At 41.5% G+C, this 24641-nt stretch overlaps 1 protein-coding gene across 1 annotated transcript in view; it reads right to left on the bottom strand.

Moving 5' to 3' along the window:
- The window catches only part of LOC311124272 (uncharacterized protein), a gene marked incomplete at both ends in the record, with an annotated part of 69332 nt that extends 61000 nt beyond the window's left edge, over nucleotides 1–8332 (bottom strand). Inside the window, one exon of the mRNA XM_084198441.1 lies at nucleotides 8317–8332. Within this exon, the coding sequence (XP_084054567.1) occupies nucleotides 8317–8332 (16 nt within the window). The remainder of the gene's footprint in view (nucleotides 1–8316) is intronic.
- Nucleotides 8333–24641: the final 16309 nt, after the last annotated feature.

Here is a 24641-nt window from a genome sequence, read left to right as displayed (position 1 = left end):
TTAGATTCCCCCTCTTTCTAAGTTTCTAACAGAGATTTTTATCTCTGTCACATTTGGAACCACTATTACAGTGGGGGAAAAAAGTATTTAGTCAGCCACCAATTGTGCAAGTTCTCCCACTTAAAAAGATGAGAGAGGCCTGTAATTTTCATCATAGGTACACGTCAACTATGACAGACAAATTGAGAAAAAAAAATCCAGAAAATCCCATTGTAGGATTTTTAATGAATTTATTTGCAAATTATGGTGGAAAATAAGTATTTGGTCACCTACAAACAAGCAAGATTTCTGGCTCTCACAGACCTGTAACTTCTTCTTTAAGAGGCTCCTCTGTCCTCCACTCGTTACCTGTATTAATGGCACCTGTTTGAACTTGTTATCAGTATAAAAGACACCTGTCCACAACCTCAAACAGTCACACTCCAAACTCCACTATGGCCAAGACCAAAGAGCTGTCAAAGGACACCAGAAACAAAATTGTAGACCTGCACCAGGCTGGGAAGACTGAATCTGCAATAGGTAAGCAGCTTGGTTTGAAGAAATCAACTGTGGGAGCAATTATTAGGAAATGGAAGACATACAAGACCACTGATAATCTCCCTCGATCTGGGGCTCCACGCAAGATCTCACCCCGTGGGGTCAAAATGATCACAAGAACGGTGAGCAAAAATCCCAGAACCACACGGGGGGACCTAGTGAATGACCTGCAGAGAGCTGGGACCAAAGTAACAAAGCCTACCATCAGTAACACACTACGCCGCCAGGGACTCAAATCCTGCAGTGCCAGACGTGTCCCCCTGCTTAAACCAGTACATGTCCAGGCCCGTCTGAAGTTTGCTAGAGTGCATTTGGATGATCCAGAAGAGGATTGGGAGAATGTCATATGGTCAGATGAAACCAAAATAGAACTTTTTGGTAAAAACTCAACTCGTCGTGTTTGGAGGACAAAGAATGCTGAGTTGCATCCAAAGAACACCATACCTACTGTGAAGCATGGGGGTGGAAACATCATGCTTTGGGGCTGTTTTTCTGCAAAGGGACCAGGACGACTGATCCGTGTAAAGGAAAGAATGAATGGGGCCATGTATCGTGAGATTTTGAGTGAAAACCTCCTTCCATCAGCAAGGGCATTGAATATGAAATGTGGCTGGGTCTTTCAGCATGACAATGATCCCAAACACACCGCCCGGGCAATGAAGGAGTGGCTTCGTAAGAAGCATTTCAAGGTCCTGGAGTGGCCTAGCCAGTCTCCAGATCTCAACCCCATAGAAAATCTTTGGAGGGAGTTGAAAGTCCGTGTTGCCCAGCGACAGCCCCAAAACATCACTGCTCTAGAGGAGATCTGCATGGAGGAATGGGCCAAAATACCAGCAACAGTGTGTGAAAACCTTGTGAAGACTTACAGAAAACGTTTGACCTGTGTCATTGCCAACAAAGGGTATATAACAAAGTATTGAGAAACTTTTGTTATTGACCAAATAGTTATTTCCCACCATAATTTGCAAATAAATTCATTAAAAATCCTACAATGTGATTTTCTGGATTTTTTTTTGTCATTTTGTACCTATGATGAAAATTACAGGCATCTCTCATCTTTTTAAGTGGGAGAACTTGCACAATTGGTGGCTGACTAAATACTTTTTTTCCCCACTGTAGTTTGGAGCTGTGCTTTGGGTCATTGTCCTGTTGTAGGAGGAAATTGGCTCCAATCAAGCGCCGTCCACAGGGTATGGCATGGCGTTGCAAAATGGAGTGATAGCCTTCCTTCTTCAAGATCCCTTTTACCCTGTACACATCTCCCACTTTACCACCACCAAAGCACCCCCAGACCATCACATTGCCTCCACCATGCTTGACAGATGGCATCAAGCTCTCCTCCAGCATCTTTTCATTTGGTCTGCGTCTCACAAATGTTCTTCTTTGTGATCCGAACACCTCAAACTTTGATTCGTCTGTCCATAATACTTTTTTCCAATCTTCCTCTGTCCAGTGTCTGTGTTATTTTGCCCATCTTAATCTTTTCTTTTTATTGGCCAGTCTGAGATGTCTTTTTCTTTGCAACTCTGCCTAGAAGGTCAGCATCCCGGAGTCGCGTCTTCACTGTTGACATTAAGACTGGTGTTTTGCGGGTACTATTTAATGAAGCTGCCAGTTGAGGACCTGTGAGGCGCATGTTTCTCAAACTAGACACTAATGTATTTGTCCTCTTGCTCAGTTGTGCACCGGGGCCTCCCACTCCTCTTTCTATTCTGGTTAGAGCCAGTTTGCACTGTTCTGTGAAGGGAGTAGTACACAGCGTTGTACGAGATCTTCAGTTTCTTGGCAATTTCTCGCATGGAATAGCCTTCATTTCTCAGAACAAGAATAGACTGACGAGTTTCAGAAGAAAGTTCTTTGTTTCTGGCCGTTTTGAGCCTGTAATCGAACCCACAATTGCTGATGCTCCAGATCCTCAACTAGTCTCAAGAAGGTCAGTTGTATTGCTTCTTTAATCAGCACAACAGTTTTCAGCTATGCTAACATAATTGCAAAAGGGTTTTAAAAATGATAAACTTGGATTAGCAAACACAACGTGCCATTGGAACACAGGACTGATGGTTGCTGATAATGGGCCTCTGTACGCCTATGTAGATATTCCATAAAAAAAATCAGCCGTTTCCAGCTACAATAGCCATTCACAACATTAACAATGTCTACACTCAATTTCTGATCAATTTGATGTTATTTTAAAATGGACAAAAAAAAAGATTTTCTTTCGAAAACAAGGACATTTCTAAGTGACCCCCAAACCTTTGAACGGTGGTGTATGTTTTATTGGCTGCTTCATTACATGAGTTGCATGTCCTGTTAAGATTCATTACCATAATCTAAATGTGATTTCTGTCATTCTGAGCACCGTGGGTTGAGCACCGTGGGTCGATCACCGTGGGTCGACGAGCCTAATGGGTTATGCACCCAATACATACGGTGGGTCCGGTAAAGTTCTCAAATGGCCGGTAAATTAAAATCTTCCCGGTCACTTTGTCCGACGCCACATCTTCCTAACAGAAACCCTGGTAGCATTATTTAGCATTTAGCATTGTTAGCATGTAATGTGTATATATTATATTCTACATTATAATGGGTGTAGCATTACTGAGCGAGATCAGTGCCATCACCCAAACTGGTTGTAGATCTCAATGTGATGTGGATAGGAAGCTTTTTTTAAATGTAGGAAATAAAACATATAAGTATCTCAACTGAATATTTTAAAGAAATCAAAGGAGAGGAAAATGTGTAGAGTGGATGACAAAGGAGAGGGAACCCACAGTAGTTGTCTGTTATTGGAGAGGGAACCCACAGTAGTTGTCTGTTATTGGAGAGGGAACCCACAGTAGTTGTCTGTTATTGGAGAGGGAACCCACAGTAGTGGTCTGTTATTGGAGAGGGAACCCACAGTAGTGGTCTGTTATTGGAGAGGGAACCCACAGTAGTTATTGGAGAGGGAACCCACAGTAGTTGTATGTTATTGGAGAGGGAACCCACAGTAGTGGTCTGTTATTGGAGAGGGAACCCACAGTAGTTGTCTGTTATTGGAGAGGGAACCCACAGTAGTTGTCTGTTATTGGAGAGGGAACCCACAGTAGTGGTCTGTTATTGGAGAGGGAACCCACAGTAGTGGTCTGTTATTGGAGAGGGAACCCACAGTAGTTGTCTGTTATTGGAGAGGGAACCCACAGTAGTGGTCTGTTATTGGAGAGGGAACCCACAGTAGTTATTGGAGAGGGAACCCACAGTAGTTGTCTGTTATTGGAGAGGGAACCGACAGTAGTGGTCTGTTATTGGAGAGGGAACCCACAGTAGTTGTCTGTTATTGGATAGGGAACCCACAGTAGTGGTCTGTTATTGGAGAGGGAACCCACAGTAGTTGTCTGTTATTGGAGAGGGAACCCACAGTAGTTGTCTGTTATTGGAGAGGGAACCCACAGAAGTGGTCTGTTATTGGAGAGGGAACCCACAGTAGTTGTCTGTTATTGGAGAGGGAACCCACAGTAGTTATTGGAGAGGGAACCCACAGTAGTTGTCTGTTATTGGAGAGGGAACCCACAGTAGTGGTCTGTTATTGGAGAGGGAACCCACAGTAGTTGTCTGTTATTGGAGAGGGAACCCACAGTAGTGGTCTGTAGATCTCTAAAACGTGTGGATAGGAAGACACAACTTATTATTATTACTGGAAAATATTCATTTAAAATCCGGGTCAGTAGGGTGGATGTTGCTATGGTGACCAGTAGGTTACAGTAGTACACGTGACATACCGACAACTTTGAGAAAAAACACTATAGGAGATGGCTTTGCAAATTCATAACATGATGCTAGTAGCATAGCATCTCTCTCCATTGAATTGACGAGCGAACTCCAAATATCCAAAGTGAAAAACACATTTAAGGCGGTACTTACTGGTGTTAATCAGATCTCCCATCTCCTCCTCTTCATCTTTCAACGTGACAGTAATCTCTCCCTCCTTCTTCACTCCAAAACCTGCATCCTCCTCTATCTCTTCCTCCTCCTCTTTCACTCTGAACGCGTCTTCCTCTTCTTTCACTGTAACATCCTCCTCCTCTTTCACTCTGAACGCGTCTTCCTCTTCTTTCACTGTAACATCCTCTTCCTCTTTCACTCTGAACGCGTCTTCCTCTTCTTTCACTGTAACATCCTCCTCCTCTTTCACTCTGAACGCGTCTTCCTCTTCTTTCACTGTAACATCCTCCTCCTCTTTCACTCTGAACGCGTCGTCCTCTTCTTTCACTGTAACATCCTCCTCCTCTTTCACTCTGAACGCGTCTTCCTCTTCTTTCACTGTAACATCCTCCTCCTCTTTCATTCTGAACGCGTCTTCCTCTTCTTTCACTGTAACATCCTCCTCTTCTTTCACTCTGAACGAGTCTTCCTCTTCTTTCACTGTAACGTCTTTCTCTTCTTCTTTCACGGTAACAGCTTCACCCTCTACTTGTTTTTGTATTGTAACATCCTCCTCTTCCTCCTCCTCTTTCACTAGAGCTTCTTTCTCCGTCCAGCAGACCTCCTCTTCTTTAGCAGGAGGAGAGTAGCTTAGTGACCTCATGGTCGGGGATGTTAGCTAGCTAGGCTAGTGCTAACTTAACAAGCCAGCTAGCTGACTAATAACAACTTAATATTAAATTAAATAGGTTAACAAGTAGATACGACGGAAGTGTGTTTAAAACACAGTAGCTAATATACACCGAAAGCGTCTAGAGCTTGAATCTTTCGGCTGTTGGCTAACCAGCTACGGAGGTGGTTGACTGTTGCCTCCCGTCCACTAGATTATACGTCACGCTTTCAGCATCGCCTGAAAGACGCACATCGCCATCTGCTGACTGGAGTGGGTATCGCGCTTGAGGAAAATATTTTATTTTCAAAGTTTATTTTAAATGTATATAATTAAATAATACTATTATATTGAGACGTACAAAGACAGGGATGTGTTAATTGATTAGTGCAGATTTTTAACGAGTTCAAATAAAAAAAATTATACTACAGCACATCTGCATTTAAGGCAGTTTCATTAAGTCAAACAAAATCTAAATAAGTAACTATCTAACATGCTGCTCCAACATGGTGTAACAATACATCATATAGATGTATATAATGAACAGACTAGGTCTATACTGCTCCTACATGGTGTAACAATACATCATATAGATGTATATAATGAACAGACTAGATCTATACTGCTCCTACATGGTGTAACAATACATCATGTAGATGTATATAATGAACAGACTAGATCTATACTGCTCCTACATGGTGTAACAATACATCATGTAGATGTATATAATGAACAGACTAGATTTATACTGCTCCTACATGGTGTAACAATACATCATATAGATGTATATAATGAACACACTAGGTCTATACTGCTCCTACATGGTGTAACAATACATCATGTAGATGTATATAATGAAAAGACTAGGTCTATACTGCTATTACATGGTGTAACAATACATCATATAGATGTATATAATGAACAGACTAGGTCTATACAGCTCCTACATGGTGTTACAATACAGTGCATTCGGAAAGCGTTCAGACCCATTGGCTTTTCCCACATTTTGTTACGTTACAGCCTCATTCTAAAATCGACTAAAATAAAATAAAAATCAACATCAATACATAATTACATAATGACGAAGCAAAAACATGTTTTTGTTTTTGTTGCTAATTTATATAAATAAAGAAATAATGAAGTGTCACATTTACATAAATATTAATATTAACATTAATTAATTAATTAATAAAAACGTTAATATATCATTTACATATGTATTCAGACCCTTTACTACGTACTTTGTTGAAGCACCTTTGGCAGCGATTACAGCATCGAGTCTTCTTGGGTGTGATGCTACAAGCTTGGCACACCTGTATTTGGGTAGTTTCTCCCATTCTTACATTTACATTTACATTTTAGTCATTTAGCAGATGCTCTTATCCAGAGCGACTTACAGTTAGTGAAAACATATATATATATTTTTATACCGGCCCCCCGTGGGAATCGAACCAACAACCCTGGCGTTGCAAACGCCATGCTCTATCAACTGAGCTACATCCCTGCCGGCCATTCCCTCCCCTACCCTGGACGACGCTGGGCCAATTGTGCGCCGCCCATGAGTCTCCCGGTCGCGGCCGGCTGCGACAGAGCCTGGATTCGAACCAGGATCTATAGTGGCACAGTTAGCACTGCAATACAGTGCCTTAGACCACTGCGCCACTCAGGAGACAAGCTTCTCTGCAGATCCTCTCAAGCTCTGTCAGGTTGGATGGGGAGCGTCGCTTCACAGCTATTTTCAGGTCTCTACAGAGATGTTAGATCGGGTTCAAGTCGGGCTCTGGCTGGTCCACTCAAGGTTATTCAGAGACTTGTCCCGAAGCCACTCCTGCGTTGTCTTGGTTGTGTGCTTAGGGTCGTTGTCCTATTGGAAGGTGAACCTTCAACCCAGTCTGAGGTCCTGAGAAGGTTTTCATCTGTACTTTTCTCCATTCATCTTTCCCTCGATCCTGACAAGTCTCTACCACTGAAAAACATCCCCACAGCATGATGCTGCCACAACCATGCTTCACCGTAGGGAGGATGCCAGGTTTACGCCACCCGTGACGCTTGGCGTTCAGGCCAAAGAGTTCAATCTTGGTTTCATCAGACCAGAGAATCTTCTTTCTCATGGTCTGAGAGTCCTTTAGGTACCTTTTGGCAAACTCCAAGCAGGCTGTCATGTGCCTTTTACTGAGGAGTGGTTTCCGTCTGGCCACTCTACCGTAAAGGCCTGATTTGTAGAGTGCTACAGAGATTGTTGTCCTTCTGGAAGGTTCTCCCATCCCAACTGAGGAACTCTGGAACTGTGTCAGTGGCCATCGGGTTCTTGGTCACCCCCCTGACCAAGGCCCTTCTCCCCCGATTGCTCAGTTTGGCCGGGCGGCCAACTCTAGGAAGAGTCTTGGTGGTTCCAAACTTCTTCCATTTCAGAATGATGGAGGCCACTGTGTTCTTGGGACCCTTCAATATTGCAGAAATTTTTTGGTACCCTTCCCCAGACACAATCCTGTCTCAGAGCGCTACGGACAACTCCTTCGACCTCATGGCTTGGTTTTTGCTCTGACATGCATTGTCAACTGTGGGACCTTATATAGACAGGTATAATCGTAAACAATATGATGTAATGTGCCATGAACAAAAACACTAAATTCTCAGTCAAAAACAAAAGTCAGAACACAGCCTCACTATTCTCTCATGTGATTTTATTTCTATTCAGATAAAATTACGCTGCATTAATAAAATCCTTTTTACAATCAGCACCAGTTCTCTCTGATATGGTGGAATAATACTGATGGGAACAGTCATGAGGTAGTGAATGTTTTTCATGTCAACAACTTATCAATGTTACCAGAACATCACATTTTCATACACCTTTAGCTTGAGGACTTTACTATACAAATTAACTAAATGAAACACAAGTAAATTCAAAAGGTTTCAATGTTAGAATCAAGAAATGCACATGCTATGAATCTAGTTCATCATTTACATTTAGCAATATCCAAATCATGTAATCAAATTCATTTTGCAATATCCAAATCATATATCCAATCAATTTCAATCAAATTCATTTAGCAAGGGGGGATTGGAGGGACGCCATGTGCGACTGACGTGTTTTCCGTTTGCTCCCGTGGTATTTTTAAAGTTTATGTGAATTTAGCAGCAAAACCGTATTTATTTTCATATATTATTTTGGTGATCCCTTCCCGTAAAAACCAAGACTACTTTACTTCCAAATATCAGCATGTCGACGAAACATAAGGCCAAAAGCATGACTTTGAGAAAACCCGGCCTACAAGACACACTCTCATCACCGCCCTCCCCTGAGCCTGACGACCCGGGGACTGATACTCTACCCGGGGGGGCGGCTTGGCCTGGCGGCGCCGAAGTGAACATTCTCGAGGCCATCAAACTACTACGCTCTGAGATAGTTGAAATGAAAACGGAGGTGGTTGCTACGATTGAGGCCCGAATAAAGGAGGTTTCTGATACTTTAAAAGCAGATCTAACCATCCTGCGGAACGAGACAGTGCCGGCAATCGCATCACTCAAAACAACAATGGAGTCGCACACTACAACGATTGCAGCACTGGAGACCTTCGCTACAAATGTCTCCGACTTAACTACATCCCTGGAGGCTGACGTGAAACGCCTAGCTGCGGACTTGAAAAAGGTGAAGGAGAGCTGTGTAAGTTTGGAGGGATTCTCTCGCCGCAATAACTTGAGACTTGTATCAGTCCCAGAGTCAGCGGAAATGCCTCGCGCCACGGATTTCGTTTCTGGCCTGCTGAAGGATGTTCTAGCCTTGGATGAAAAGCCCCTGATTGATCGTGCCCACCGGTCGCTGCGCCCAAAGCCCCGGGAGGGGGAGAGGCCCCGTGACATAATTCTTCGAGTGCACTTTTTCCATGAGAAGATGGAGATTCTCCGACGAGCCCGCAATACCACTCTGAGCTTTCAAGGACAGAGCTTCTCCATCTACCAGGACTACTCCCCCACTGTTTCCAGGCAGCGCGCAGCCTTTGGACAGGCCAAACGACTACTTCGGGACCACCCAGGTGTGAAGTACGGACTGCGATTCCCGGCCCGTTTATGGCTATCTCATGATGGTAAAGACTACACATTTGAATCTCCGGATGAGGCTCTCTCTCACATTCAACGTCACATCAAGAAGTCTTGAACTTGCTCATAGTTCAGCAATTGTTGCTAGCGAACTGTGGATAGTAAGTAACCCACCTGTGGTACAACTGTTTAGCTACAACATGCTAATTTTGTATAGTTGGGGGGTTGGCGTACCCATTCAGGCTTATTTGATGTGATCTAATGTTTTGATCATCTAGTGTGCTTGCCTTACAAGCATTCAGTCATTTTAATCTCATTGTATTGCGGTTTTACTATACTCCTGTGTTTTCCAGGCTGTCTTGCTCACCTATTCAGTTTGTTTACATAGTGTCTCAGTGACTCAAAATATTCTTGGTTATTTGCTTACTGCAGCCGTTTGCATTGACCCAGTAAACGGTAAATGCTTCCCGAGGCGACACGTTTTTTTGGGGTCTTCACTTAAATTTTAAGGCTCAGAGCGTCATTTATGCCCAGCAAGCGTTAAACGTTGCGCACACGTAGTTTTTTGGTCTTGGTTGTAAGCTGTCTCAGCATTCAACTAGACAACTATTATAATAATAATAATTATTATCATTTTTGATTGTCTTACTACGATTTCCTTACTTCAAATTAGGTTTTCGGCTGAGAGCCGTTACACATTCTATTTATTTTCTTTATTTTCTCTCTCAAATGCCTGCTATAAGACTGGGAATATAATTATATACATCTACAAGTGGTGCTTTTGTAATTTCGTCTGCACAAGGGATTCACCTTAATTTCTTTTATTTAAAAAATGATTATCTCTTTTTGCTGTTTGATCCACTAACAAAACACGACTTTAAAGAGCGGGACTGTGGGTTTAGGTTTAAGACCGCACTCTCACAGACATACTGTGCGAAGAGAACATGCTCTATTTAGGCTTGTACCTCGTTTGGGGAGGTACTGTCTGGGATGGGGGGAGGGGGTGGGGGGAGGGGTTGAATTGTTCAGTTCTAATGTTGTCATTCTGTCTTTTTTGTTTTTTTTTCGGTACTTTTTCTCAACATCTACCACCGTACATTATTACTCTGAGACAAGTTATACTGGGGTTTCTGGGCGCTCATTGCTTTTCCATTCTATGCTCTAATGACAGGGTTGTATAACGGGAATGCCCAGAGGGGCCGAAACAATGCGATCAAATACATTTCGTGGAACACCAAAGGGGTTAATAACCCAGTGAAACGTAAGAGGGTGTTGACACACTTAAAGGGTTTGAATGCAAATGTAGCATTTCTACAAGAGACTCACTTGAGGACTGGTGAGCACTTCAGGATGCGTAGGGACTGGGTTGGTCAAGTGTTCCACTCTAACTTTCATAGTAAATCAAGAGGGGCTGCCATTTTGGTTGATAAAGTCACTCCCTTTGTAGCTTCTGAGGTTATCGCTGATCCTAAGGGACGATACGTCATAGTAACCGGTAAACTGTTTTCTACCCCTCTTGTTTTGGCTAGTGTTTATGCTCCCAATTGGGATGACACAAGTTTCATTTCTTCCTTTTTGTCTGCTATACCCAATTTAGACTCTCATTTATTGATTTTAGGGGGGGATTTCAACTGCAAAATGTCCCCAGTTCTTGACAAGTCCTCACGAACAACTACAGGCCCATCTAAATGTGCCCTACTTATTCAAGCCTTTCTTCAGAAATATGCCATGTTTGAGGCCTGGCGTTTCCTACATCCTACAGATAGACAGTATTCCTTTTATTCTCATGTTCATCAAACATACTCCCGGATTGATTACTTCTTTTTGGACAAAAAACTTTTGCCTAACCTTCGGCAGTGTACTTACAAGAGTATTGTTATTTCGGACCATTCTCCATTAGTGCTTGAACTAGAGTTTCCCCAGCGACCTCCTATGTGTTATCAATGGCGTCTTAACCCCATTTTACTCTCAGATAAGGAGTTTGTCAATTTCATTTCTTCTGAAATCACCTTATTCCTAGAAACTAATTCAACACCAGGTATGTCCTGCTCTACCATATGGGAGTCTCTCAAAGCATACCTACGTGGCCAAATTATTTCTTATACAGCCAACCAAAACAGAGTTCGCTCTCAGCGACTTCGGGACCTGAGCGAATCCATAGCCACATTGGATGAGAAGTATGCCACGGTTCCTTCCTCTGATCTGCATAAAGAGCGCCAACTACTCCAATCTGAATTTGATGAGCTTTCTACCAGGCAAGCTGAACAGCTACTCTTGCGAGCTCGGTACAGAGTGTATGAACAAGGCGACAAGGCCAGTAAACTCCTTGCACATCAGATCCGTAAATCTGAGGCCTCACGTTTAATCCCACAAATAAGGACCCCGTCTGGTGCCACCACAGTTATACATAAAGAGATCAATGATCAATTCAAACAATTTTATTCTGCGCTATACACCTCTGAATCCCCTCAAGACCCTTTGCTGATTGATTCCTTCTTTAATGGCCTGAATATGCCTTCAATTGATACAGACACCCATGACTATCTAGAAGAAGAATTTACACCTGAGGAGATTGCAACAGCAGTGTCCGCAATGAAAAGCGGTAAATCACCGGGTCCGGATGGTTTTCCAACCGAATTTTACAGGACGTTTTCTGGTCTGCTTTGCCCATTCTTGTTTCGACTATTTGCAGAGTGCCTTAATACCTCAAAGCTACCGCCTAGTCTTTATCAAGCTTCAATTTCATTACTATTAAAGAAAAACAAAGACCCTCTGGAATGTGGATCCTTTCGCCCAATCTCGCTTTTAAACTGTGATTACAAAATCCTAGCCAAGCTTTTAGCCATCCGTATGGAAGGCTCGCTGCATCAAGTAATACACTCTGACCAGACTGGCTTTGTGAGAAATAGGCATTTGTTTTTCAATATTAGGCGCCTTATGAATATACTGTACTCCCCTGCGTCGGAGGACCCAGAGGTGGTGGTCTCACTTGATGCAGAAAAAGCGTTTGACCGCGTTGAGTGGGATTACCTAACAGCCACCCTTTATAGATTTGGCTTTGGCCCCAAATTCATTGCGTGGATAAAGATTCTTTATTTTTCCCCCATGGCTTCGGTACGGACTAACAACTTGTCCTCTGACTATTTTCCCTTGCACCGCGGATCCAGACAGGGCTGTCCACTCTCCCCCTTGTTGTTTGCTTTGGCAATCGAACCTCTCGCCATTGCATTACGCTCTAATGATGCCATTCAAGGAATAATCCGGACGGGCTCAGAGCAGAAAGTCTCGCTATATGCGGATGACCTCCTTTTGTTTATCTCTAACCCTGATACCTCTTTGCCACGCGCCTTATCTGTTCTTAAAAAGTTTGGATCAATCTCAGGGTACAAGCTGAATCTAGGCAAGAGTGAGCTTTTTCCTGTAAACAAGGCTGCTTTAAAGTGCTCTTTTACAAGCTCTCAGTTTAGGATTGTCCGGGATCAATTCACCTACTTGGGAGTCAAAGTGACAAGGAAATATTCAAATCTGTTTCAGGAAAACTTGGTTGCTCTAGCAGACAGTTTGAAACAATCTTTTGCTTTTTGGAAAGCGCTACCTCTTTCTCTTATCGGAAGGATTAATGTCATTAAAATGAGTGTGTTGCCCAAATTTCTATATTTATTTCAATGTCTACCCATTTTTATTCCAAAATCTTTTTTTATTTCACTGGATCAAACATTCATGCATTTTATTTGGGATGGCAAGGTACCACGGATTGGTAGAAAACATTTACAGAAGCCTAAGTCATTGGGGGGTTTAGCTCTACCAAATTTTCAGACATACTATTGGGCTGCAAATTTCAGAGCCCTTCTGTACTGGCTGCAGACTGATCCTACTGGCCCTAGACCAATCTGGGTCCAGATGGAGTCTGAATCGTGTAAACCTGCTGCACTTTCTTCTGTGTTGTGCTCGTCCCTCCCAGTGTCCCTTGGCAAAAGGTGTGTCAACCCAATTGTAAAGCAGTCTCTTAAAATTTGGAATCAGTTCCGCTTAGCCTTTGGCCTCCGAGGCTTTTCTCTATCAGGCCCAATCAATCAGAACATTTTATTTCCTCCATCTTTGAATGATGGGGCTTTTGACATCTGGCACTCACTAGGCCTCTCCTCACTAGCCCAATTATTCTTTGATGATACATTTGCCTCTTTTGCTCAGCTACAGGAAAGGTTCAACCTCCCCCAATCCCACTTTTTCCGCTATCTCCAGACTAGGAACTTTGTCAGAGCTAACACACCTGAATTTCCCCATAGGCCTGTGAATACAGCTATAGAGAGCATCCTGGAGCTGAACAAGCTTCCTAGGGGCGCAATTTCAGATGTATATGCAATCATTCATGACTTACAGAACCCTTCTTTGGTGCCTTTAAAGACTCGATGGGAAAAGGATTTGGGGGAGGAACTTGGGGAAGACACCTGGGAATCTGTGCTGCGCAGGGTGCATTCGTCCTCTTTTAGCACTAGACACAGCCTCATTCAATTCAAGGTGGTTCACCGTATCCACTGGTCTGGGGCCAGACTTGGAAGAATATTCTCTGATTTTGATCCTACCTGTGTCAGATGTAAAATTGAACCGGCCACACTGTTGCATATGTTCTGGGGCTGTCATAAACTGTCAGGTTTCTGGGAATTAATATTTAAATGTTTCTCTGATATATATAACACTGTTATAGATCCCTCTCCCCTTACAGCCCTTTTTGGAGTACTGCCCATAAGCACCCCCCTGTCAAGAATCCAGTCGGACACCGTTGCTTATACAACTCTTTTAGCTAGACGGCTAATACTACAGAACTGGAAGATGGCAGCTCCCCCATCTTATAAATATTGGGTGAGAGATGTGTTGTGCTCTCTGAAACTAGAAAAAATTAAATTCAATTCACGTGGGAACCCCAAACTGTTTAATGAGGCTTGGGCTCCATTCCGGTCTTACTTTAAACAGTCCATCCTCTGATAGCATTCCTATTAAAACCAAAATAAGTCTGTATTTGACCTCCCTGTGACTTAGGGGTTGGATGAGCATTTCTCTGTGTTTTTTTTCTGGGATGGGGGTGGGGGGCATTAAGGTTGATGTCCTTATTGATTGTGACCTGCGGATGCCCTGTTCATCTCGCCCGGGCAGAGACTAAGGTGTGAGCTTGTTTTTCCCAGTTATTTTAATTTTTTTTAATTCTGTTCACGCCTACATAAAATTATCAATATTCATTTTTTATTTTTAAAGCATTGTAACTTTTTATTTTTGGTCCAGTGGATGATTGGTCTGTGGCCTTGACTGTCTGTGAGTGGTTGCATTTCTCCACCCCATCCCTTAACTGTTTACAGGAACAATGGTGAGGTATTTGCTCTGTCCCTATACTATAGATTGCCCTTTAACCTTTTGTAGCCTTCTGCCTGGTGTGTTTAACTTGTCTAAAGTATGGTATCTTTAAAGTTATTATTTTTTTTTTATATGTATTATTTGTATTTTTGTCTAGTTGAGTATATTATTTATATTGCTTTGTCTTGTCTGTGTGTGTGTAAAACTTAATAAACAGAGTTCTCAAAAAAAAAATTCATTTAGCAAAAGCCTAATCTTATATATCAAATCAAAGTCTATAGGTTTCAAGTTTAGAATCAAGAAATAAAAAGTTCCATTCATCTATATAATAATTTACATTTAGCAATATCCAAATAATATAATGAACAACTGAGGGTTTATACCTGTAACCAATGCATTAAAGTTCATAACCAAAACAAAATACACATTTTATAGTATTTAATCTGATTTTAGACATGATCAGGCCTCGAGGTGAAAAAACAAAAATATGCCTATTTTTGAGTAAGAATTCATATAAACAAAATGATTTCATGTGGCATAAACAAAAACACAAATTGTCAGTTTAAAAAATAAGTCAGAACACAGTCACTCAATTCTCTCGTGTGATTTCAGGTTCTCTGACTGGGAAATTGTCCTTCCACACAGAGAGAGAGCAGTGGTGGGGCTTTTTTCGTGTGTGTTCTCTTATGCTCCTTCAGGCTCCTTAACCAGGTAAAACTCTTTCCACACTGGGAGCAGTGGTAAGGCTTTTCTCCTGTGTGTATTCTCTCATGCCTTTTCAGGGTAGCTAACACGGTAAAACTCTTTCTACACTGGGAACATTGGAAAGGCTTTTCCCCTGTGTGTGTCTTCTCATGAGCTTTTAGGTCCCCTACTCGGGAAAATCTCTTTTTACACTGGGAGCAGTGGTAAGGCTTTTCTCCTGTGTGTATTCTCTCATGCTCTTTTAGATGCCCTCTCTGAGTAAAACCGTTTCCACAATGGGAACATTGGAATGGCTTTTCTCCTGTGTGTATTCGCTCATGCCTTTTCAGGTTAGTTAACACGATAAAACTCTTTCCACACTGGGAACATTGGAAAGGCTTTTCTCCTGTGTGTGTCCACTCATGCTCCTTCAGGCTCCCTAACTGAATAAAACTCATTCCACATTGGGAACATTGATAAGGCTTTTCTCCTGTGTGTATTCGCTCATGCCTTTTCAGGTTAGCTAACACGGTAAAACGCTTTCTACACTGGGAACATTGGAAAGGCTCTTCTCCTGTGTGTGTCCACTCATGAGCTTTTAGGTCACCTGATCGGGAAAATCGCTTTTCACATTGGAAGCAGTGGTAAGGTTTTTCTCCTGTGTGTATTCTCTCATGCCTTTTCAGGTTAGCTAACAGGGTAAAAATCTTTCCACACTGGGAACATTGGAAAGGCTCTTCTCCTGTGTGTGTCCTCTCATGAGCTTTTAGGTCCCCTGATCGGGAAAATCTCTTTTTACATTGGGAGCAGTGGTAAGGCTTTTCTCTTGTGTGTTTTCGCTCATGCTCTTTTAGGTGCCCTATCTGAGTAAAACTCTTTCCACAATGGGAACATTGGAATGGCTTTTCTCCTGTGTGTATTCTCTCATGCCTTTTCAGGTTATTTAACATGGTAAAACTCTTTCCACACTGGGAACATTGGAAAGGCTTTTCTCCTGTGTGTGTCCTCTCATGAGCTTTGAGGTCCCCTGATCGGGAAAATCTCTTTTCACATTGGAAGCAGTGGTGTTGTCTCGCTGGTTTGGGCGTCTCTGGGTCTGGTTCCGCTGTAGGACTCTTCCCGCTGTCAAAGTGAGAGTCTGGTCTCTCTCCTGCCAAAGACAAACAGAGTATTTAGTTAAACAGAGACTTGAATGAAACCTCCACATGATAAAACTGTCTTCCTATGAGGTTTAACCTAGACTAGATCCCTCAATAAAAGAGCAGAGCTTGTCATCACAGAGTGGCTGTAGTGCTTTGTACACTGGGTAAATCCATTTGAATTGAATACATTTTTGACAGCATCCCTTTTGATTTAAAAAAAGCTTTCCTTACATGTTTGCCTTTGGAAGAAGTGGTAAGAAAGTGACTTTTTGTAACTGAAAGCCAAAACATTTATGAGATAAAGGTGCTCGAAGTTGACTCTTTTTCCAAACCCCACCATGCAATGAATCATCCATCGTCTTCATCACTGGAAAATATTAACGGTTGAGTTTGAGATCATTTAAAAGCTTCCAAACAGGGTGGTCAAACTATTTGATTATTTCTTGAAAAAAAAGTGTTTTAATAAAGGCCTGATTGGTGTCACTTTTGCCCCAATCCCAGCTAATAAACCTGACCCCAATAATCAACTAATCGTGATGTTCAGTTTAGAATGCATTTAGTTTAATCAGCTGTGTTTGCTAGGGATGGGGGGAAAGTGTGACACCACACCGTCCCCGAGGACTGGAGCTGCCCGTCCCGGATTTAAAACAACATATATTTTCAAGTCAACATTCTCTGTGGACCTCCAACGATCTTTGTGGTTCCATTTGAAAGGTGAATAACATTTACATTTCAACTTTTAGTAAATGTTTCAGCCACGACACCACCCTGTAAAATAGGATCTAAGCCTTAACTTACTGTATGGGTCTAAGATTCAACATACTGTATGGGTCTAAGATACAACATACTGTATGGGTCTAGGATACAACATACTGTATGGGTCTAAGATACAACATACTGTATGGGTCTAAGATACAACATACTGTATGGGTCTAAGATACAACATACTGTATGGGTCTAAGATACAACATACTGTATGGGTCTAAAATACAACATACTGTATGGGTCTAAGATACAACATACTGTATGGGTCTAAGATACAACATACTGTATGGGTCTAACATACTGTATGGGTCTAGGATACAACATACTGCATGGGTCTAACAACATACTGTATGGGTCTAACAACATACTGTATGGGTCTAAGATACAACATACTGTATGGGTCTAAGATACAACATACTGTATGGCTCTAAGATACAACATACTGTATGGGTCTAACAACATACTGTATGGGTCTAAGATACAACATACTGTATGGGTCTAACAACGTACTGTATGGGTCTAAGATACAACATACTGTATGGGTCTAACAACATACTGTATGGGTCTAAGATACAACATACTGTATGGGTCTAAGATACAACATACTGTATGGGTCTAAGATACAACATACTGTATGGGTCTAGGATACAACATACTGTATGGGTCTAAGATACAACATACGGTATGGGTCTAAGATACAACATACTGTATGGGTCTAAGATACAACATACTGTATGGGTCTATGATACAACATACTGTATGGGTCTAACAACATACTGTATGGGTCTAAGATACAACATACTATATGGGTCTAAGATACAACATACTGTATGGGTCTAAGATACAACATACTGTATGGGTCTAAGATACAACATACTGTATGGGTCTAACAACATACTGTATGGGTCTAAGATACAACATACTGTATGGGTCTAAGATACAACATACTGTATGGGTCTAAGATACAACATACTGTATGGGTCTAAGATACAACATACTGTATGGGTCTAAGATACAACATACTGTATGGGTCTAAGATACAACATACTGTATGGGTCTAAGATACAACATACTGTATGGGTCTAAGATACAACATACGGTATGGGTCTAAGATACAACATACTGTATGGGTCTAAGATACAACATACGGTATGGGTCTAAGATACAACATACTGTATGGGTCTAACAACATACTGTATGGGTCTAAGATACAACATACTGTATGGGTCTAAGATACAACATACGGTATGGGTCTAAGATACAACATACTGTATGGGTCTAACAACATACTGTATGGGTCTAAGATACAACATACTGTATGGGTCTAAGATACAACATACGGTATGGGTCTAAGATACAACATACTGTATGGGTCTAAGATACAACATACTGTATGGGTCTATGATACAACATACTGTATGGGTCTAACAACATACTGTATGGGTCTAAGATACAACATACTGTATGGGTCTAAGATACAACATACTGTATGGGTCTAAGATACAACATACTGTATGGGTCTAACAACATACTGTATGGGTCTAACAACATACTGTATGGGTCTAAGACACAACATACTGTATGGGTCTAAGACACAACATACTGTATGGGTCTAAGATACAACATACTGTATGGGTCTAAGATACAACATACTGTATGGGTCTAAGATACAACATACTGTATGGGTCTAACAACATACTGTATGGGTCTAAGATACAACATACTGTATGGGTCTAAGATACAACATACTGTATGGGTCTAAGCTACAACATACTGTATGGGTCTAAGCTACAACATACTGTATGGGTCTAAGATACAACATACTGTATGGGTCTAAGCTACAACATACTGTATGGGTCTAAGATACAACATACTGTATGGGTCTAAGATACAACATACTGTATGGGTCTAAGATACAACATACTGTATGGGTCTAACAACATACTGTATGGGTCTAACAACATACTGTATGGGTCTAAGATACAACATACTGTATGGGTCTAAGATACAACATACTGTATGGGTCTAAGATACAACATACTGTATGGGTCTAACAACATACTGTATGGGTCTAAGATACAACATACTGTATGGGTCTAAGATACAACATACTGTATGGGTCTAACAACATACTGTATGGGTCTAACAACATACTGTATGGGTCTAAGATACAACATACTGTATGGGTCTAAGATACAACATACTGTATGGGTCTAAGCTACAACATACTGTATGGGTCTAAGATACAACATACTGTATGGGTCTAAGATACAACATACTGTATGGGTCTAAGATACAACATACTGTATGGGTCTAACAACATACTGTATGGGTCTAACAACATACTGTATGGGTCTAAGATACAACATACTGTATGGGTCTAAGATACAACATACTGTATGGGTCTAAGATACAACATACTGTATGGGTCTAACAACATACTGTATGGGTCTAACAACATACTGTATGGGTCTAAGATACAACATACTGTATGGGTCTAAGCTACAACATACTGTATGGGTCTAAGCTACAACATACTGTATGGGTCTAAGATACAACATACTGTATGGGTCTAAGATACAACATACTGTATGGGTCTAAGATACAACATACTGTATGGGTCTAACAACATACTGTATGGGTCTAACAACATACTGTATGGGTCTAAGATACAACATACTGTATGGGTCTAAGATACAACATACTGTATGGGTCTAAGATACAACATACTGTATGGGTCTAACAACATACTGTATGGGTCTAACAACATACTGTATGGGTCTAAGATACAACATACTGTATGGGTCTAAGATACAACATACTGTATGGGTCTAAGATACAACATACTGTATGGGTCTAAGATACAACATACTGTATGGGTCTAACAACATACTGTATGGGTCTAACAACATACTGTATGGGTCTAAGATACAACATACTGTATGGGTCTAAGCTACAACATACTGTATGGGTCTAAGCTACAACATACTGTATGGGTCTAAGATACAACATACTGTATGGGTCTAAGATACAACATACTGTATGGGTCTAAGATACAACATACTGTATGGGTCTAACAACATACTGTATGGGTCTAACAACATACTGTATGGGTCTAAGATACAACATACTGTATGGGTCTAAGATACAACATACTGTATGGGTCTAAGATACAACATACTGTATGGGTCTAAGATACAACATACTGTATGGGTCTAAGATACAACATACTGTATGGGTCTAACAACATACTGTATGGGTCTAAGATACAACATACTGTATGGGTCTAACAACATACTGTATGGGTCTAAGATACAACATACTGTATGGGTCTAACCACATACTGTATGGGTCTAAGATACAACATACTGTATGGGTCTTAGATACAACATACTGTATGGGTCTAAGATACAACATACTGTATGGGTTAAGATACAACATACTGTATGGGTCTAAGATGCAACATACTGTATGGGTCTAAGATACAACATACTGTATGGGTCTAACAACATACTGTATGGGTCTAAGATACAACATACTGTATGGGTCTAAGATACAACATACTGTATGGGTCTAAGATACAACATACTGTATGGGTCTAAGATACAACATACTGTATGGGTTAAGATACAACATACTGTATGGGTCTAAGATGCAACATACTGTATGGGTCTAAGATACAACATACTGTATGGGTCTAACAACATACTGTATGGGTCTAAGATACAACATACTGTATGGGTCTAAGATACAACATACTGTATGGGTCTAACAACATACTGTATGGGTCTAAGATACAACATACTGTATGGGTCTAAGATACAACATACTGTATGGTCTAAGATACAACATACTGTATGGGTCTAAGATACAACATACTGTATGGGTCTAAGATACAACATACTGTATGGGTCTAAGATACAACATACTGTATGGGTTAAGATACAACATACTGTATGGGTCTAAGATGCAACATACTGTATGGGTCTAAGATACAACATACTGTATGGGTCTAACAACATACTGTATGGGTCTAAGATACAACATACTGTATGGTCTAAGATACAACATACTGTATGGGTCTAAGATACAACATACTGTATGGGTCTAAGATACAACATACTGTATGGGTCTAAGATACAACATACTGTATGGGTCTAAGATACAACATACTGTATGGGTCTAAGATACAACATACTGTATGGGTCTAACAACATACTGTATGGGTCTAAGATACAACATACTGTATGGGTCTAAGATACAACATACTGTATGGGACTAAGATACAACATACTGTATGGGTCTAAGATACAACATACTGTATGGGTCTAAGATACAACATACTGTATGGGTCTAACAACATACTGTATGGGTCTAAGATACAACATACTGTATGGGTCTAAGATACAACATACTGTATGGGTCTAAGATACAACATACTGTATGGGTCTAAGATACAACATACTGTATGGGTCTAAGATACAACATACTGTATGGGTTTAAGCCACAACTGATGGAGGGATTGTGCGTTCCTGGTGTAACTCGGGCAGTTGTTGTTGCCATCCTGTACCTGTCCCGCAGGTGTGATGTTCGGATGTACTGATCCTGTGCAGGTGTTGTTACACGTGGTCTGTCACTGCGAGGACGATCAGCTGTCCGTCCTGTCTACCTGTAGCGCTGTCTTAGGCGTCTCACAGTACGGACATTGCAATTTATTGCCCTGGCCACATCTGCAGTCCTCATGCCTCCTTGCAGCATGCCTAAGGCACGTTCACGCAGATGAGCAGGGACCCTGGGCATCTTTCTTTTGGTGTTTTTCAGAGTCAGTAGAAAGGACTTTAGTGTCCTAAGTTTTCATAACTGTGACCTTAATTCCTTACCGTCTGTAAACTGTTAGTGTCTTAACAACCGTTCCACAGGTGCATGTTCATTAATTGTTTATGGTTCATTGAACAAGCATGGGAAACAGTGTTTAAACCCTTTACAATGAAGATCTGTGAAGTTATTTTGATTTTTACGAATTATCTTTGATTATCTTTTTTAGCTCAGTTTAGATAAGCTGGTTAAGAAGCTAAGATTTAAAGTTGGCTTTTTTAAATTTAAAGTATTGATTGGGAATTTATTTGTGGCGGAATGTAACTATTTTTCTGGGTGATTCATTATGTTTGATTTTAGTTTGAGTATATGCTTGGTCTGTCAGGTTGGATGGGGAGCGTCGCTGCACAGCTATTTTCAGGTCTCTCCAGAGATGTTAGATCGGGTTCAAGTCCGGGCTCTGGCTGGGCCACTCAAGGTTATTCAGAGACTTGTCCTGAAGCCACTCCTGTGTTGTTTTGGATGTGTGCTTAGGGTCGTTGTCCTATTGGAAGGTGGAGTGCTGCAGAGATGGTTGTCTTTCTGGAAGGTTCTCCCAACACCACAGAGGAACTCTGGAGCTCTGTCAGAGTCACCATCGGGTTCTTGGTCACCTCCCTGACCAAGGCCCTTCTCCCCCGATTGCTCAGTTTGGCCGGGCGGCCAGCTCTAGGAAGAGTCTTGGTGGTTCCAAACCTCTTCCATTTAAGAAGGATGGAGGCCACTGTGTTGTTGGGGACATCAATGCTGTAGAAATGTTTTGGTACCCTTCCCCAGATCTGTGTCTCTACACAATCCTGTCTCAGAGCTCTATGGACAATTCCTTCATCCTCATGGCTTGGTTTTTGCTCTGACATGCACTGTCAACTGTGGGACCTTATATAGACAGGTGTGTGCCTTTCCAAATCATGTCCAATCAATTGAATTTACCACAGGTGGACTCCAATCAAGTTGTAGAAACATCTCAAGGATGGTCAATGGAAACAGGATGTACCTGAGCTCAATTTCGAGTCTCATAAAGTGTCTGAATACTAAGGTAAATAAAGGTATTTCTGTTTTTATTTTTAATAAATGTGAAAATAATTCTAAAAACCTGTTTTCGCTTTGTCATTATGGGGTACTGTGTGTAATTTAATCCATTTTAGAATAAGGCTGTAACGAAACAAAATGTGGAAAAAGTCAAGGGGTCGGAATACTTTTCATACACCTGTCATACACCTAATTTTTTACATCTCATTTATACATGATACAATTTTTCTTTTTTAAGTCAACCGATTTTTTAAATGATTTCATTAAACAACATGATTTTATGTGGCATCAACAACAACACAAATTCTCAGTCAAAAACATAAGTCAGAACACAGTTTCTCTATTCTCTCATGTGATTTCAGGTCCTCTGACTGGGAAAATGTCTTTCCACAGTGAGAGCAGTGGTATGTCTTCTCCTCCTGTGTATGTATTCTTTCATGCTTATTCAGATGTCTTAACCGGTTAAATGTCTTTCCACACAGGGAGCAGTGGTAGGTCTTATCCCCTCCTGTGTGTGTCCTCTCATGCCTAGTCAGGCCCCCTAACTTGGTAAAACTCTTTCCACACAGGGAGCATTGGTAGGGCTTTTCTTTTGGGTGTGTCCTCTCATGCTGTTTCAGGTTTACTAAACCCCTGAAAGTCTTTCCACACTCGGAACATTGATAAGGCTTCTCTCCTGTGTGTATTCTCTCATGAGTTTTCATGTTTATTAACCAGGTAAAAGTCATTCCACAGTGGGAGCAGTGGTAAGGCTTCTCTCCTGTATGTATCCTCCCGTGTAATTTCATGGACTTTAACTGGGTAAACCTCTTTCCACACATGGTGCATTGGTAAGGCTTTTCTCCTGTATGTGTCCTCTCGTGCATTTTCAAGGTGCCTAACCATCTAAAACTCTTTCCACACTGGGGACAGTGGTAAGGCTTCTCTCCTGTGTGTATTCTCTTATGCTGTTTCAGGCTCACCCCCTAACACTCTTTCCACACTGAGAGCATTGGTAAGGCTTCTCTCCTGTGTGTGTGTCCTTGTGCCTATTCAGGTTCCCTAACTGGCTAAAACTCTTTCCACAGCGGGAACATTGGAAAGGATTTTCTCCAGTGTGTATTCTCTCATGCGTTTTCAGGCTCCCTAACCAGGTGAAAGTCATTCCACATTTGGAGCAGTGGTAAGGCTTCTCTCCCGAGTGTATTCTCTTGTGTATTAATAATAATAATAATAATAATAATAATAATATGCCATTTAGCAGACGCTTTTATCCAAAGCGACTTACAGTCATGCATGCATAATTTTTTTTTTTGTGTATGGGTGGTCCCGGGGAACAGGTACCCTAATTTGTTAAAACTCTTTCCACACTCGGAACACCGGAATGGTTTTTCTCCTGTGTGTGTCCTCTCATGCCTTTTAAGGTGATATAACCAAAGAAAACCTTTCCCACACTCGGAACATTGGAAAGTATTTTTCCCTGTGTGTGTGTCCTCTCATGTTTCTTCAGGCTCCCTAACTTAGTAAAATTCCTTCCACAGTGGGAGCAGTGATGTTGTCCTGCTGGTTTGGGAGCCTCTGATTGGTCTGATTGCCCTGAAGGACCCTGGTCTGGATCCCCTGAAGGACTCTTCCCGCTGTCAGAGGGAGAGTCTGGTCTCTCTCCTGCCAAAGACAAACAGAGTATCCAGTTA

Source organism: Coregonus lavaretus (assembly GCF_964263955.1).
Source record: "Coregonus lavaretus genome assembly, contig: HAP1_SCAFFOLD_69, whole genome shotgun sequence".
Taxonomy (NCBI): domain Eukaryota; kingdom Metazoa; phylum Chordata; class Actinopteri; order Salmoniformes; family Salmonidae; genus Coregonus; species Coregonus lavaretus.
The sequence above is the reverse complement of the archived record's forward strand: the minus strand, read 5'-3'. Positions and strand labels throughout refer to the sequence as shown.